The following is a 16165-nucleotide window of genomic DNA, read 5'->3' on the forward strand; positions in this document are numbered from 1 at the left end:
CAATCAGGCTACAGCTGGCAACATATACAGGAATTGTATAGTATTAACGGCAGGGTGGCAGTTATCGTAATTAAGCGTAATAAGAGGCATAAACTGAATGTGGAGCAGGCCTACGGTGCTTAAGTGCCTCCTCCAATTTTACAGCTACAGCTGTTAAGCGCCCGTTTTTGGGTTTCGCGTCGTTTTAGGATGCCGTTGTCTGTCGTCGCCGGTGTAACGGGTAGGTGCTCTGCCATTGGAACCACTCGGAGGGCGGTTCCATGCAAAGAGGAAGGCATCACGTCAACGGAGAAATGCGTAACCAGTGGGTGGTTACCATAGGAACCATCCGGAGGTTAGTTACAATATAAGGATGAAAATATCGGGAGAGCGGAGCAATCCCCAACCGCAGGATGGTCACCCTTGAAGGAGGAGGGTATGGCGAGAGCGTAAGAAGGCGCGACCGGTCGGTGGTTTCCACGAAAACCACCCGGAGGTTAACTACTCTGGAAGGACGAGGAGCATTACCATGAAATGATGCTTTATGGCGTGAGCGTCGGAACGCATAACCAGCGGATGATTACAACGGTAACCGTCCGAGAGGTGTTTACAGTTGAAGGAGGAGGGCATGGCGAGAGAGCGAGAGGGCGCAATTGGCACGTGGTTGCCATGGGAACAAACCGGAGAGCAGTTATCCTAGAAGGAGGGTTGCCGTGGAAGAAGGGCGCGGTAAGAGGAGGAGGAGGAGGTTAGGTCACAGTGTAGGAAGGTGTACCACGGTAACCATCCGGAACGTGGTTACCGTGGAAGGAGGAGGAAGGGTACGGCGAGACCGGAGGAATGTAGCACGGTAAATCTGTGGCAGCTGCTGCGAAACGCACCGCCCGAGGAGAGGATTCATTGCATAACAGACCGGAAAAGGAGGACGAACGAAGAACCAGACAGCAAGAGCGCTGGCATTCGACCGAAATTTATTACACACATGCACGCATTTGTAACCTTCATGCCAAGACAAAGGTAATAAAAGAACCGCACTTATTATCACTGATCTTGAGCTACATTTCCGTAAAGGCACGCTACAATAATTCATGTTCGTGGTTGTCAAGATATAGTGACGGTTTGCTGACGCACGAAGAACCATCCTTACCAGTATGGTAAGCCTCGACTTACCGTTTGATCACTATATGTGCAAGTGACTGACGTTTCATGGAGCAAAGGGTTTACATGCGTGGTCATCGGCTGCGGTGCGCTTATAGAGCAGCGGACTGGAGATGAGAAAGACGACTATGTGTAGAAAACTAATCCTGGCCAATCCCTAGCCGCGGGTATGTGCCATTAAGCCTGAGGACATCGTGATGATCATCATTAATAAGAGCGCCGTAGAACTATACAGGTGTAAGGTCGCTCTCATGTTCTCTACCACAGCATATCGTAAACTACAAACAGCTTAGTGGCTGTCGCTAAATCTCGCGTTAACCAGTGGCAACCATCCTGTCATTTTTTTTGTGACTCATCGCGACGTGTTTTACGGCTAACCACATGCCACCTCCTCCATGCTACGTGGTCTCAAGACGCCACATGTCCCTTTGACCAATTAGTGCTCAGCCATGCCACGTGACCATGTGAGGTCACCGCTATCTCGACCAGTCATCGAATTTTATGAATAGCCACGGCGTGTTCTCTTCCGTGATGAAGCATATACCGATATCGCATTAAAATGTGCTGTTATCACGCGCTAACAAGCGAATCAAGTACGACTGGAAGCCATCTCCTCGCACTCCGAGCCTGTGCTCTGCAGCAGAAAGCAGTGACTGGTTTGGTTTATTAGGGTTTGACGTCCCAAAGCGACTCAGGCTATGAGGGACGCCGTAGTGAAAGGCTCCGGAAATTTCGACCACCTGGGGTTCTTTAATTCGGCCGCGGCGGCTGAATTTCGATGGTGGAAAAATTCTAGAGGCCCGTGTACTGTGCGATGTCAGTGCACGTTAAAGAACCTCAGGTGGTCGAAATTCCTGTAGCCCTTCAGTAAGCGTCCCTCATAGTCTGAGTCGCTTTTGGACGTGAAGCCCTAATAAACCAAACCAGTCACTGCTTTCTGCTGCAGAGAACAGGCTCGGAGTGCGAGGAGATGGCTTCCAGTCGTCTTTGATTCGTTGTTTAGTGCGTGATAACAGCACATTTTTATGCGATATCGTTATAATGCAGTGAGACGGCCCAGTCCTCTCGCCTCAGGGCAGCAGTTGCGAGGCACTCGTACTGCCTCCCTCCTCACCGACCACCGCAAGCATTACGTGGAGCGTATTCGGGAGCAGTCCGCCCTCGGCTGCTGAGCTGAAGGAAAAATATCCCCGCAGCCGAGGCCGCGTTTCGATGGCGGCGAGAAGTGCACACGGGTGCTCTCCTGTATCAGTTAGAGTTATACAACCCCAGTGGTCGAAAATAGTCCGGAACTGTGCACAACGGCGCTACTTTTTCTCTTGTTTCGCTCACTCCTGCATACATTGACTCATAGACCGGTACAGGTTTGTTTGTTCGCTCCTTTGGAGGATGGTTCAGGTGTCGACTGAGATCTGAGACACTTATTGCACCTTTTTTTTCCCTCACGGCACCTACCGCGGTGGTTCACTCCCAAACTCTGAAAGCTTCCTTACCTCAGTAAGGAAGCCTTCGCTGCAGTGAGGCTCCCTCATGCCAATCTGAAAGCTTTCTCACTGAGGAGCCCTAAGTAAGGTCGTCCTTGGTGCATCCCCAGAGTTAAGGCAGCCACTAGCTGCCTTCATGCGTCCTTTCGTCGTTCCTGGTCCTAGAAGAGCGCTTCACCTCACTACTGCCACATGTGACTCCTCACACTCGCGTGGGCGGCGAGACGCGATGCAAGGACGCGGGCACGATCCTCTCCACGAAGGCCGAATTTTGATGGAGGCGAAATACAAAAATGTCCTTGCCCTGTGCAATGTCAGCGCACGTAAAGAGCCAGCGGGTCCATATCTATCCACAGCCCTGAACCATCTGCGTCCCTTCTAGCCTAAGTGTCGCTTCGGACATTAAATATTACAACTTATATCTTACAACTTATTCCTCACAGCAACTAGTTTTCATTTTGGCTGCATACACTACATCCTGCCCCCTCAGAACAAATAATGCCCGAAATGTCCAGGCAATTGGCACACGTTCTGGGACTCAGCGCAAACTCGAACCAACCTCGCCCTGTGCTTCGCTCCTTGTCCCTCAAGAACACAGGCCCGGACTCGGGTCGCTTAAATAAATGTTTTTTTCTCGCTCTGTCCCCACCACAAAACACCGCTCGAAATTGATCTATTCCGAGGGCCTGTTGGTGCACGCCGAGGCCTCAACTGTTCCGCTCATACCAGGCAGCTCTCTTTCTAAGCACGTCCGATATGTGCTGGAATCATCACCTGGGACTGAGTGGTTCGTCAAAGCCGTTTTCTCTTTCGTTCCATTCGTCGAAGAAAAAAAGAGACGCATTGTCATGGGCGCGTACCCGTGCCCCGTGAGCGCGCGGAGCAAAGGAAGAAGAAGACGCTCCTACGAAATTTTCCTGATGTATACCACTACACCTTGGCCAATCCCCCCACGTGGGTATGTGCCATTATAAAGAGGTGAAGAAGAAGAAGAAGAGGGACGCACCGCTTTTCGGGGCTTTCCTGTCTTCTGCTGCAGCATTTGGGACACTGAAGAACTGAAGCGCTGCCACTCCCGTTCCGTCGACCGCCACTGCGCTCCCACACTTCTCCTCAGCGCCATCTCCAGCTTCTGCAGCGAGTCCAGCGTGGAGAGCCACCATTGCCTACAAGGCCTAGGCCTGGCAAGCCTGTGTTACGTGGCACGAAGTTCTGCGGTCATTTCGAGACAAAAGTTGACGGGGAACGCAAGCTGCAGAAGGGCCTATCCAACCATGAAGACGGCAGCGGACGGCGGCCAGGAACCATGCAAGAGCCCGCGGTCGGATCCGAGTCTACTGGACGGCTTCCTGTCTGCCGACTCGCGCGCAGTCATCCAGGAGAACGTGTACATTATCCTGGGCCACGGCTGGTTCCAGCGATGGGTCCTGCTTTGCACCTTCGTCTCGCTCACCATGCTCCTGATGCACGCGTTCGCCTACCGTATCGTCGGCCGCCCCGTCGACCACTGGTGCCAGCCGCCCCGGGGACTGCGCCACATGGCCGTGCAGGAGTGGAGAAACGTGGGGATCCCCGTCCGGGAGGACGGCAGCTTCAGCAAGTGCACCGTCTACGACCCTCCGCTTCCCGTGAGCACTCGTTCACTTCTTGTTAGCTCTGGGTGAGCACGCACAGGTGCTGTGGCAAGTTGCACGCAACTGTTTCGTATTGAATAGGGCCTAAAGTTTGGCTGGAAATTGGGAAGAAACTTCTCCCTAAAAAAAAGCACGAAAGTGTGTTGAGGAAAATAAAATGCCAAATCGGCAAATTTAGATGACTTCTTGTTGCATATACCTCCTCATTGCTGTTACGCGTTTCCGATGCATTACAAGGGCGTCCATGCTTTCTCAGTGACCTTACGGAAACTAGAACAAACTGCGCGAGGAGCTCGTTCAGCTCATCAGGGTGCTATAGGTGTGATGGCCAACTATCGCGATGCCGTCAGCAGTGTCTGTCACACCGTCTGACCTTCCGCCATTAAGCGTCTTTCAGCTATGCCCGTCGCCAAGAATTTCCTTTTGAACCACGTCAGTGCTTGCATAGACGTTTACTTCCTCAGCAGTGCCGAAACATTGCTGTACCTGATGATGTTCTCATACCATTCCACGGCAATGGTGATGGGGGCACTCGTCGTACTCACATACAGAACCTTCTCCATCCGACTTAGTGATGCCCAAGACGCCCAAGAGGCTGAAAGCACAGGAGGCTAGGGACTGGAGCCTAACCCAAACCGACACAGTGCAAAATTTACATAAATGCAGCATAATCCCTGAACACTACAAAGACGCATGCTCGTGGCGCGACGAGAGAGCCACAGCATAACAAGTCACGTGGGGCTGCAGGCGCGGAAAACGCGACAACCTACAAACACACTACGCGAAGGAGTAGTGGGAGGCCGCTTTGTACAGCTCTGACTTGACAATACGGCGTAACCTGGTGTCCCAGGCAAGCGGAACAGCCTTGACCTTTGGAGTCCTGAAATAACGACACCACCCGTAGTAGAATTTGTATTTATTTCGAATTGCCAACAAATGTTTCTACTAGTACTAGTACGAAATTGTTTGGGAAGGGCGACCTGCATCGCACAAGTCCCACCTGTGGCAGCGCCTGCCATCCCAGGGCCGTGGCTGGTGGTGTTTAAATTAATGATTGGTCGCTAGTGGTTCTTCAGGAAGATGAACCTGGATCGCACAAATTCCACCTGTGGCAGCGCCTGCCATCCCAGGGCCGTGGCAGGTGGTGTTTAAACTAATGATTGGTCGCTAGGGGTTCTTCAGAAAGATGAACCTGGATCGCACAAATTCCACCTGTGGCAGCGCCTGCCATCCCAGGGCCGTGGCTGGTGGTGTTTAAATTAATGATTGGTCGATAAGGGTTCTTCAGGAAGATCAATCTGGATCGCACAAATTCCACCTGTGGCAGCACCTGCCATGCGAGGGCCCTGGCTGGTGGTGTTTAAATTAATGATTGGTCGCTAGGGATTCTTCAGGAAGATCAATCTGGATCGCACAAATTCCACCTGTGGCAGCGCCTGCAATCCCAGGTCCCTGGCAGGTGGTGTTTAAATTAATGATTGGTCGCTAGGGGTTCTTCAGGAAGATCAATCTGGATCGCACAAATTCCACCTGTGGCAGCACCTGCCATGCGAGGGCCCTGGCTGGTGGTGTTTAAATTAATGATTGGTCGCTAGGGGTTCTTCAGGAAGATCAACCTGGATCGCACAAGTCCCACCTGTGGCAGCGCCTGCAATCCCAGGTCCCTGGCAGGTGGTGTTTAAATTAATGATTGGTCGCTAGGGGTTCTTCAGGAAGATCAATCTGGATCGCACAAATTCCACCTGTGGCAGCACCTGCCATGCGAGGGCCCTGGCTGGTGGTGTTTAAATTAATGATTGGTCACTGAGGGTTCTTCAGGAAGATCAGCCTGGATCGCACAAATTCCACCTGTGGCAGCACCTGCCATGCGAGGGCCCTGGCTGGTGGTGTTTAAATTAATGATTGGTCGCTGAGGGTTCTTCAGGAAGATCAGCCTGGATCGCACAAATTCCACCTGTGGCAGCACCTGCCATGCGAGGCACAGGCTGGTGGTGTTTAAATTAATGATTGGTCGCTAGCGGTTCTTCAGGAAGGTCAACCTGGATCGCACTAATTCCACCTGTGGCAGCACCTGTTATCCCAGGGCACTGGCGCACCGCTTAACAGCTGCCTCGCGGCGCAAGGAGTCGTATGAGGACTCCCAGGAAAGTATGAATGCTAAGTAGAGAAAGGCCAATTCATATGGACAGCTATCACGCCATGGCCTTAAGGCGGAGCGGGGGCCGCGGTAGGGCGTTGAGTGCCCTCACGAAGTAAGCGCGCAGATCAGAAGAGGTGCGGCGGCGGCTAGGTAGAGCCATGCAGAGGTAGAATTTCCAGCTGCGTGGCATCGACTCACATCACGAAGCGCGGCGACTGCGTTCGCAAAGTGAGCGGGCGGGCTTACGCCTTCTCACACGTAAGCAGTCTTAGTCTCTGCCGCTATTTTGTCTAAAACTGTTCCTGCGTGCCTCAAGAAAGACTACCGTAGTCTAGTTTGCAGCGGAAAATACCAACGGTAATTGATTACCGGCATGTACAATATTTCGTACAGTGTCATAAAGGTTGGAAATTGTAACATCAAAGCAGCAGTACTCAGAGATGAGGGTGTCCATACTGTTTGTATCGAAGGTGATGAGGGTGCTTGAAACACTGGAAAGCATGATAATATCACGTGTTACAAAAGGTGCCTGTGAAAAATGACTAAAAACGTGCTACCAAGCTCCTATTATAGACCGTTTACAGAGAGCAGTTTGCTCTGTCCACTACAGATGGCGCCACTAGGAGGTCTGCCACTTCTGGCTTCGAAGCCGGCGTTAGCAGCATCGCCGCGCAGTGCGGAACGCTGTTGCGCAGCTTGTGTACGAACGTCAAGTGACTCCTAAACAACCCAGCTGTGATACGGTTGTCATATGTATTGTTGAATTTATTTAGCTGTGAATGCATTTAGCTGTTTGTTGAATTAATACCTAGATCTCATATCCCTGCGGTGTAGTGTCGGAAAAATATACGCGCTTGTTACATAAGCGAAACCGCGAAACAATTACCGCCGTTTTTGGAGGAGATGTCCTGCGAGTTCATGTTGCTTCCAAGCAGAACGTAACGTTAATGTGTTGTTCCACGAAAAAAAAATAAACATATCACAAACGCCGCGCGCCAGTTTAATTCAACGCCAGCAGTAGCTGCGGGAATGGCAGAACGAGCGTGCATATGCCTGTAACCTTTCTCATCTTCGACATACACTGATCCAATACATCGAATGATCGGTGCTTTTTCATACCTTTGCAATAAGTGCTTCCTTGGCGTCGGCACGGTGCTCACTAAACTGTCGTGCCTACTTAACGCTAGCACGGAGGAAGCGGCAACTGAGCGTTCGCAAAAGTCCTCAAAGGAGGCGTTCCGCCATGCAATTCTTTCGCCCAGTGCAAAGCTCTAAGAAGTGAGCTAATCCACGGGACAGCGGTGAAATGTATCATTACAGGACTTCGAATATTCCAGCTTATTCCGACTGCTTACATCTGCGGGTGCTGAACTCCGAGCAGTTTTCAGTTTAACTTAGCAAGAGAGCACGGTCGAATGTCGCTGAGCTTCTGAAGGGGTCCTTGAAAAACATCCGTACTCTTCCTTCGGAAGCCGGAATGTTAACGGAGGATAAAGTAAATATCTAGACAATCAGCCGGCCAAACACATAATCCTCCATTCGGCAAAAATATCGAGCTCTAAAAACGACGCTTGCAGGCCTTGGCCCGCTTTTATTCTGCAGTTCGACAAGTTACGCGGTCCACAAATATTGTTACGTGGTGAATTCATTGAATAAATATGAACGCGCAGGTATCTGTACGCGGTCTGTTGACACATTCGAGCCGATGCCGGTAGTCTGAAGGAGACGAGTAAATCAGCTGGTTGAAGCAAACATTTTTCAGCACCAACGCGTTCTGTGCAAACTCACACTAAGATTTTGTGCCGTCCGGCAGCTCGTTATCCACAGCGAGAGCCGGAGAAGCGTCTTGCAGCCGGGCACCAGCGCGCCGGCAGCCGTCGAAACGAGAAGGCCCGAAGGCCAGCGATGGCGGAATGGTCATGTGACCAAATATGGCGGCGCCCATGCTCCCGCGCTGTAAAGCGTCTATACTACGTGTTATATTAAAACATACATAACTGGTCAAATGTTTAGGGGAATCCCCCAAGGTGGAGTGGATTTGTAGTAAGGGAGTAATTACTCATTGACATCCACCCAAGCGCAACCATACGGCTACAAAGGAAAGCTATACAGCTTTCTCAGAAACTTCGCAGTTAAAGAAAAATTCGTCCTGGTCCGGAATTCGAACCGGAGCAGTCGCTCGGGTTCGAACCCCGAACCAAAACGAATTGACTGCGAAGTTTCTGAGAAAGCTATATAGCTTTCACTTTGTAGCCGCGTGTGGCTGTGATTGGGTAGATGTCAATGAGTAGTTATTTCCTTATTATAAAACATACATACAAATGCACAAGCACAAAAGCTTTTTTTTTTAAAAATAAAGGGGTGCTAAATTCGATTCAAAGAAATCACTGCTAGCTGCTGCTCCGAATGCACAATGCACAAAACTGAACAATGAGTCTAAAAGGGTTCACTGGGAGCAAATTGAAGTTGACCTCTATCGATAGACAGCCGCAGTTTAATGACAAAGGGACAGCTCTCATCGAAAACTGAGGCTCTCTGTGTTAGAATCGACCAAAAAACAAAATACACAAAATACAGATGTCGCCATCAGTGACTGTACTTCGCAGATAAACTGCTTCCGTCGACACCGAATTTTTCGTGCGGATCCCCAGGGCTGTGCTACACAACCACTCACCTCAAAACGGCGGCAAACAGTCCTCCTCAGTGCGGACGTCGCGAATTTGAATAGAGCGGCTCGAATAGCTCCAAATTAAAATTTTTTCAGTCATAAATGTTCTTTTTTTTTCTTTCTGCAGGACAGTCCAAAACGTACGGAAAGAGAGCCCCAGAACCAATCTTTACTAAGAATATTAATTAGATAGAGTTGTCTTAACTGGCCCTTCAGAGCAGGTTAAGAAGCCGATCAAACGACGAGAGGTCGACACCTGGCAGATACAATTGTAGGAATTTCGCCCAGAAGCCGATCGCAGCCGACTCTAGTGATGCTGGACACGTGGAAGAGCCTTCTACTTGCGCTAGGCATCGCCAAGGAGACGCTGAGTGCTCCTGAACTTTCGTTGGTTGGGTTATTGTCAGAAATGGGAAATCCTGGTTAGTAGCTAACCAAAAAGTGACTACCTCAACAACTTCATAAAAGAGGGGGCGAAGACTGGGTTATACGAGGCAGAAAGAGTAACTGCAGTGGTAGGGTCTCTGAATAAGGTCGACTACCTAGGGCCGTTTAACCGGCAATGACACCACACATAACACGGAGATTGTTGCATTTCGCCTCCATGGAAATGGGCCCGCAGCGGCCCCGATCCTAATATCACCAAAACAGCGATAAACTCTATGAAGTTGTACGTTTCAAAACGGAAGCTCTAATTCCCGCTAAAGTTCATCTCGGATTTTTGGAATAAAGCTAAAATATGAGCCTAGCGTGGTCATTTCTCCGTTCTTCATCTGTAAGCAATTTCTAGCATTACGGTGTCATACGAATATACATTTAGGGATCAGTTGCGTGATGCCAACTGTCATTGTGGATTCTTGAATAGCCGCTCCATAAGTCATCCGCTCTCGCACTTCACTTCTTGTGAGTGTCACATGGATTCCGTTTTTGTCTCTTCAGGAGGAAGCCGAAGGAGAGCGCCGCGAAGTTCCCTGCTGGCGGTGGGACTACGACATCGGGAACCGGAGCGACAGCATCGTCAGCTCGTGGGACCTGGTGTGCGGTCGCCGCTGGCTCTACTCCACCTCTTCATCCGTGTACATGCTGGGCTCCCTCATCTTCGTGCCGCTGGCTGGCGTAGCGTCAGACCGCGTGGGACGCAGGCCCATCATCTCTGCGTGCGCCTTCGGCATGCTGCTAGCCGCCCTGACCGCCGGCTCCTCGCAGTCCTTCCCGGTGTTCCTTGCCGCTCGCTTCGTGATTTCCGCCACGTCCAGCGCGACCTTCCTGCTCGTCTTCATCCTGCTGTATGAGCTGACCGGAAACGCTAACCGCCCTCTGTATTCTCTGTTGGCCGCCAGCGTCGGTTCCGTGTTGGCGCAGCTACTGCTGTTTGCCCTGCTGGATTTGCAGCCAGGCTGGTTCCTTGCGCAAGCTTTCTTCGTCTCCGCCACCGCGCTCGTAGCTCTCTGGTGCTTCTCCCTCGACGAATCCCCCGTTTGGCTGCTTGACTCGTGGAATGTTCGGCTCGCAGAGAGTACCGTTCTCCGGGCGGCTGCAATCAATGGCATAGATGTGAGCAAGGCTCGGGCCACCTTTAGGGCACTTAAGAAACTGCTAGAAAAGCGAGAAGCAGCGTCGACGGGCGCCTCCACCGGCACGGAGACCAGGCTCAACGCTGTCATTTTCCGCCGGCGTGCCGCGTCCGCGTTGGCGTCCTGGTTCGGCGTGAACTTCGCCTTCTACGGGTCGGGACTTGCGCGGGCTACACTATCTTCCCACTGGGCCGTGTTGGGGTTCACGCTGCAGGCGCTCCTGTTCGTTGCGGCCTACTACTGCATCAACAAGCGAGGCCAGCGAGCGGCTCTCTCGGGCGTGCTGGCGGCGCTGTGTGTGTGCAGTGCAGTGCGCACCCTCTCCCTCGAATGGGGTATAAGCGCTGAGGCCCCGGTGTCGAGAATGGTCGTGGACAGCACTTCGGCAGTAGCCATTGCCCTCAACTTCGGCTACACGGCGGAGGTGTATCCCACCGTGGTGCGAAGCTTGGGGCTGTGCATATCGTACTCTGTGGGGCGCGCAGGTGCGCTGCTGGCCATTTTTCTCGACAGCACATACGGCGAGGACAAACTGGCGCTGAACGTTTTAATGACAGTATTTGCTTTTACCAGCCTAGTCGCAATCCAGTGGCTCCCGGAGGTATTCATTGAGAAGAAGGCGACTGCAGAACCAAGACTCTTGAGCGACGAGCAACGTAAAGAGGCCCTGAAGGCGTCTCTGGGCCAGAGTCCAGAGGAAGCCAATGCGAGCGACCAGCGCAAGTCTCGTCGCCACCGCAAGACGAAGGCAGGCTCGAAGAGAAGGGCCGGCGCTGGCTCTGAGTCGTGTGCAACGCTGGCATCGCCTTCATCGCCAGCATCTCCGGCATCTCCGGCGTCCCTGGCATCGCCGGCATCACCTGGAACACCTGCGTCTCCGCAAGGAAGTGCTATTCCAGTCGTGCGGTCCTCCCGGCCAAGCCATAAGTGAACAAAACTGCTTTGGTTGTTTTCTTCGCTGAGTGGAACTCAAAATATTCGAGCAAACTGTTTTTCCCATCGTGTGTTTTTGGTTGAAATTCTGCTTGGTTTTGGACTCCCCATTTATTAGCTAGGACAATACGTTTGCGAAACCATGGATACCGCTACCGCGTTTTCTTAACTGCGTCTTCATGTGAAAAGTTTTGTCATAAGTGGGGACTACTTATTGTGATAAGCTCTGCAATACCGTGCGAAGGCTACTAGGATTTCACTTACCAGGATGTATGTTGGATGCATTGTCGGCAATGTTCCCAGACATGTGATATTGACTTTCTCTCCTTGTGTGGTCCCAAGCCGCGGTTAATTTATTCCTCTCATATTGTGCGCCACGAGTTTATATTGCTCCGTAATTATAAACCATATGTAGTAGCAGTCACTGACACTTCACTTTTGCTCGACATTTTAGTTAAGAATACGCTCCACTCAATCCACGGGAAAGGTTAGCCTTACCGATGTGGTGGCGTGGCCGTAATAATAAAGACGACTTCTGTTGCTCTGCTCCCAGAGATGACAGATGCTGTATTCTTCTCGCAATATTAATTTCTTGGTTGCTTTTACTGAAGCCTCTCTTCTAAAGACAATTGTGTCACTGCAACTGATGTGTTCGGGCAAGCTGTTCTAGAATGATCCTTACGGGAATTGGATAAGGAAACTTCGAGATAACAGGTCGAGATCATCTAGAGTAATCTAGAAACACGTAGATGCAGCTGTTCATGGCTGTGAACAATCGAGATAAGTCCGGTCGCTTCTCGCGTCACGAACAAAAATGATAACACCCCTTTTCTGCGGCCTTGCGCGGACGAACGGAGGCTACAATGATACGTGGCATTACCCCCCTTCGAAAGAAGCATCGTCTCGATGCTTTAAAATGAAAATAAACACGGAGAATGATAACTTCGAGTCCTTTAGCGTTCATAGTAAGGTTTGAGGGCAGCGGTAAAAGCTTCAAGTCTGGCCGTGTCGTCGTAGTTGTCGTCGCCGTCGTAGGGGCCGTCGTCGTCGTAGGGGCCGTCGTCGTCGTAGGGGTCGTCGTCGTAGGGGTCGTCGTAGTTCTCGTCGTAGTTGAGGCATACTCTTATGCTTTCGTCGATGGAAGATCTTAGTTCTTGCGCTATGAAGCAACCTCGCCTCCAGAGGCTGCTTTATTCAGTTCAACCTTCGGTGGCTGGGGTAGCGTCCACGCACTGCGCATAAATCATCATCATCATCATCATCATCAGCCTGACTGCGCCCACTGCAGGGCAAAGGCCTCCCCCATGTCTCTCCAATTAACCCTGTCCTTACAGCCTCGGACCGTATACGGTGTGATACGTTGTGTAGGTCGTCTCCGTAACATTGGAACACATTGGCGAAAAGAGTCGTCGCTGATTGACGTTTTGTTTAGCGTACTGCCAAACAGACATTCCTTGAGTGAACAGGAGATGGCGGTAAGTACCACGAAACATCCACCCTTGTGCACTTTGAGACTTTCGCAAAAAAATGTTGATAATTGAGTTGATCGGGACCCCAATATGATTTCAGGTGGGGATTAACTGGTAATATGTAAATAATACTGACCTATATCCTGTGGACACTTGAGAATGCGTGCAAAACACATGCTTTTTTATGTTCTAATACAAAGTTATGAGGCTAAAAATCCTGGAGGTCGTAACCGCCTCTGCCAGACTACTATTTGTCGCTGTCCTCTCCAATCTTACTGCGGGCTTTGACCATGCCAAAAAAAGCTGACTTATTAGCGAAGACCTCAACGTCTTGTTTATAATTTTATATTTTCTTCGCAGTTAGGCAGCGTGGTGGCCAGCCATGTTTGTAAAATGCATGGAGGACAGAAAAACAAAGGAGAGGCTCTCCGCTATCCGAGGAGCACGACAAAATTAGTGCCGGAAGTCACGTGTTTTCGCAAGGGACTCTGGGAGTCTGGCCGATGGTAGCGTTGGGCGCAGTGGCGTCGTCTGCATCACTGTCTGCTGGGCATGTGCAAACGCGCTGAGGCGACGACAAACCAGGGGAGAGCGCTCACGTCCGGCTTCAGAAAGTGAGGCAACGGCGTCTCCTTAATTCTTTCCTTCATCCACGACAGAACGTGTTGCGTCCTTTGACGAGAAGCGGCTGTAGATGGCGCCAGCTGCAGCCGCCCGCAGAGCAAATCATCTCACGCCCCTCCCTGCGGCTGCTGTCTCCCCCTCACCCAAAAGCAAGGAGGATATATAAAAATTCTATATATCCTCCTTGCCCACAAGTGAACTTCTGTCAGGATGTCGAAACGGAGCCGGAAATGAGCTGAAAGCAGGTACCGAACCCGTATTTCTACCCGTAGCGAACAAACCCGCATTTTTTTCGCCACCGGAACGATTCAGAGAAACCGTTCCGAACCGGTTCGGGAAACTTGTGGCACACCTTTCGTTCAACGTGGCGGATTTTGTTTTGTTTTTTAAACGGAAGAGTTCTTACCGCGCAAATTCTTCCGCCGTGAGCGGCGATGGGCAGTGGAGAAATGCCAAGCAATCCACGAGGAGCAACGACGGAAGAAAAGTGAGTGCTTGGAAGCACACTTAGTGCTTCCATAAGACGAATTAAAAAATTATATTTCGCACCCGACCGTTGGGAAACATTGAGTTTATTAGTTTATGCGAAGAAAAAATTAGTGTAATTTTTAGAACTGCCTTAACTCAAAAGCCAATAACTGATGATATATTTCCCTATTCTGCAGCGATCCAACCATACCGTGCGAACCGCCGCGGTGGTACAGTGGTTATGGCGCTCGGCTGCTAACCCGAAAGACGCGGGGTCGATCCCGGCCACGGCGGTCGAATATCGATGGAGGCGAATCGATGGGGAGACCCTTGTAGTGCGCGATGTCAGTGCAAGTTAGAGAAACCGAGGTGGTCGAAACTTCCGGAGCCCTTCACTACGGCATCCTACATAGCCTGAGTCGCTTTGGGACGTTAAACCCACGTTAAACCCCCATACACCAAACCTACCATGCTGTGCAACATATCGATACGAAGAATTCGGAGCTTTGGAAAGGAGCTTCAGAGTAAATATACTTTGTAATCGTACCAGCTGTTTTTGTTTCATTTCTTTAGAATACAGACATTTTAGCGCTGCGGGCGACGAAAATAAGCAGTGAAAGGTAGCCTTAAGGCAGCTGTATAGGTCGTAAGAATAAAGAGAAAGAAAAAGAAAAGCATTGATACGCGATGAAACAGTGCTACGCGGCAAGCAGTGTTAGCATCTGTAGAAGCCTACGGCGAGGAACCCCGTTTGTAGCTTTGCAAAACCCTATGAACATCCCATGAACGTGAAAGCCTGCGTAAATTGATGAGTATGTGTGAACACTAAAGCCACCGAAATGAGCACCGCACGAAAAAATTATCTAGTGGTTTAGCATTCTTAAGCCCGAAATATTGTGCGAAAGCAATTTTTTCTGGTGGTCATCACGGCTACGTACATGCCTGAAAGCGCGTTTTATGTGTCCGTTGAACAAGGGAGCCAGTTATGCGCGTCTCCTACTTTTCATCATCAGTGCCAGTTTGTCACGATATTGTGGGCGGCTAGATGTTTGGTTGGCGCCGAAATTATAATTATTCGGGCCAACCTGCCCACCACTGCACTCTCCGTAAGTTTTGACGGGGAGGAGCGACAAACTTCTCCACCCCGCGTGCAAAAGATGAGGTTCGACTGCTGACCAGCGATAGGGGCAACGCCCGATTAGCCGTTGACCGGAGGTATGAGGCGTAGGTAAGTTTCATTGGCAACCCTTTTACTTGGGCAAGTGATAGCAAAAAGTTACAACACAAAGCCCAACAAAGTAGCGTGAATACACAAGCACGACGCAACTTACGAACACAGAATGAAAAAGCAACTACTAACAGAAAGAGGAAAACAAAGGCGAGAACTATACAACAAGGCTACAAGAACAAAGAAGTGCTATACAAAAGGTTCGGACAAGAAAGGGCGACATCTCATCTCTCTTCTCTCCGTGCCCTTCTTGTGGTAGACTCCCCCGGTGTTCCTCTCCCGTGTGCTTTCCTTTTGCCTTTACTATGTACAGAAGAATACCAACCTTTACCACCCGATTCTTGGCCGATCCCCCAGAGTGGGTGTGTGCCATTCTGTCATAGGCTACAACAACAACAACAACAGCGACAGAAGGAAGAAAAGAGTAAAGCGAGTGGGGAGAAACGGTAGTGGCAAGGTACGGTCGCATGGAGCGTCGGGCTGCGGAGGCGCGTGGGGCTGATGGGGGTTGCGGATACGGGCGAACTTGGGCCACGCGTCTTCGGGGCGGCCGTCGCCGCGCTCTACGAGTGAGACACCCGCCTAGGCTCGCTTGCCGACCGCTTCCCTGGCTGACCTCACACACGCCCGCACGCACCGAAATCTCCAAGCCAACTGCCCGGCTCTTTGTTTTCCCGCCACTGCGTTCTCGTGACAAACAACAGCAGCAAAAAACAAACAAACAAACGAATCCTCAAGGCCCAGTGCGCCAACGATTTGCAGATGTTGAAAAGGGGGGGGGGGGGGGGAGGGGAGTAGCCTTGACC

At 50.9% G+C, this 16165-nt stretch overlaps 1 protein-coding gene across 1 annotated transcript; it reads left to right on the forward strand.

The window, feature by feature from the left end:
* The first annotated feature begins 3652 nt into the window (after nt 1–3652).
* LOC149361635 (solute carrier family 22 member 7-like) lies at nt 3653–11568 on the forward strand. The gene is made up of 2 exons (XM_089568119.1): nt 3653–4249; nt 10003–11568. Exons 1-2 carry the CDS (start codon nt 3896–3898, stop codon nt 11566–11568), a joined length of 1920 nt encoding a protein of 639 aa, XP_089424245.1. The 5' UTR covers nt 3653–3895.
* The last annotated feature ends 4597 nt before the right edge of the window (nt 11569–16165 follow it).

The sequence above is a fragment of the Amblyomma mixtum genome, chromosome 2 (assembly GCF_055824585.1).
Source record: "Amblyomma mixtum isolate Tamu chromosome 2, ASM5582458v1, whole genome shotgun sequence".
Taxonomy (NCBI): domain Eukaryota; kingdom Metazoa; phylum Arthropoda; class Arachnida; order Ixodida; family Ixodidae; genus Amblyomma; species Amblyomma mixtum.

Coding starts and splice junctions, on each gene's coding strand:
- LOC149361635 (XM_089568119.1), top strand. CDS start 3,896: ATGAAGACGGCAGCGGACGGCGGCCAGGAACCATGCAAGAGCCCGCGG. Junction 4,250..10,002: donor TCTACGACCCTCCGCTTCCC/GTGAGCACTCGT, acceptor TTGTCTCTTCAG/GAGGAAGCCGAAGGAGAGCG.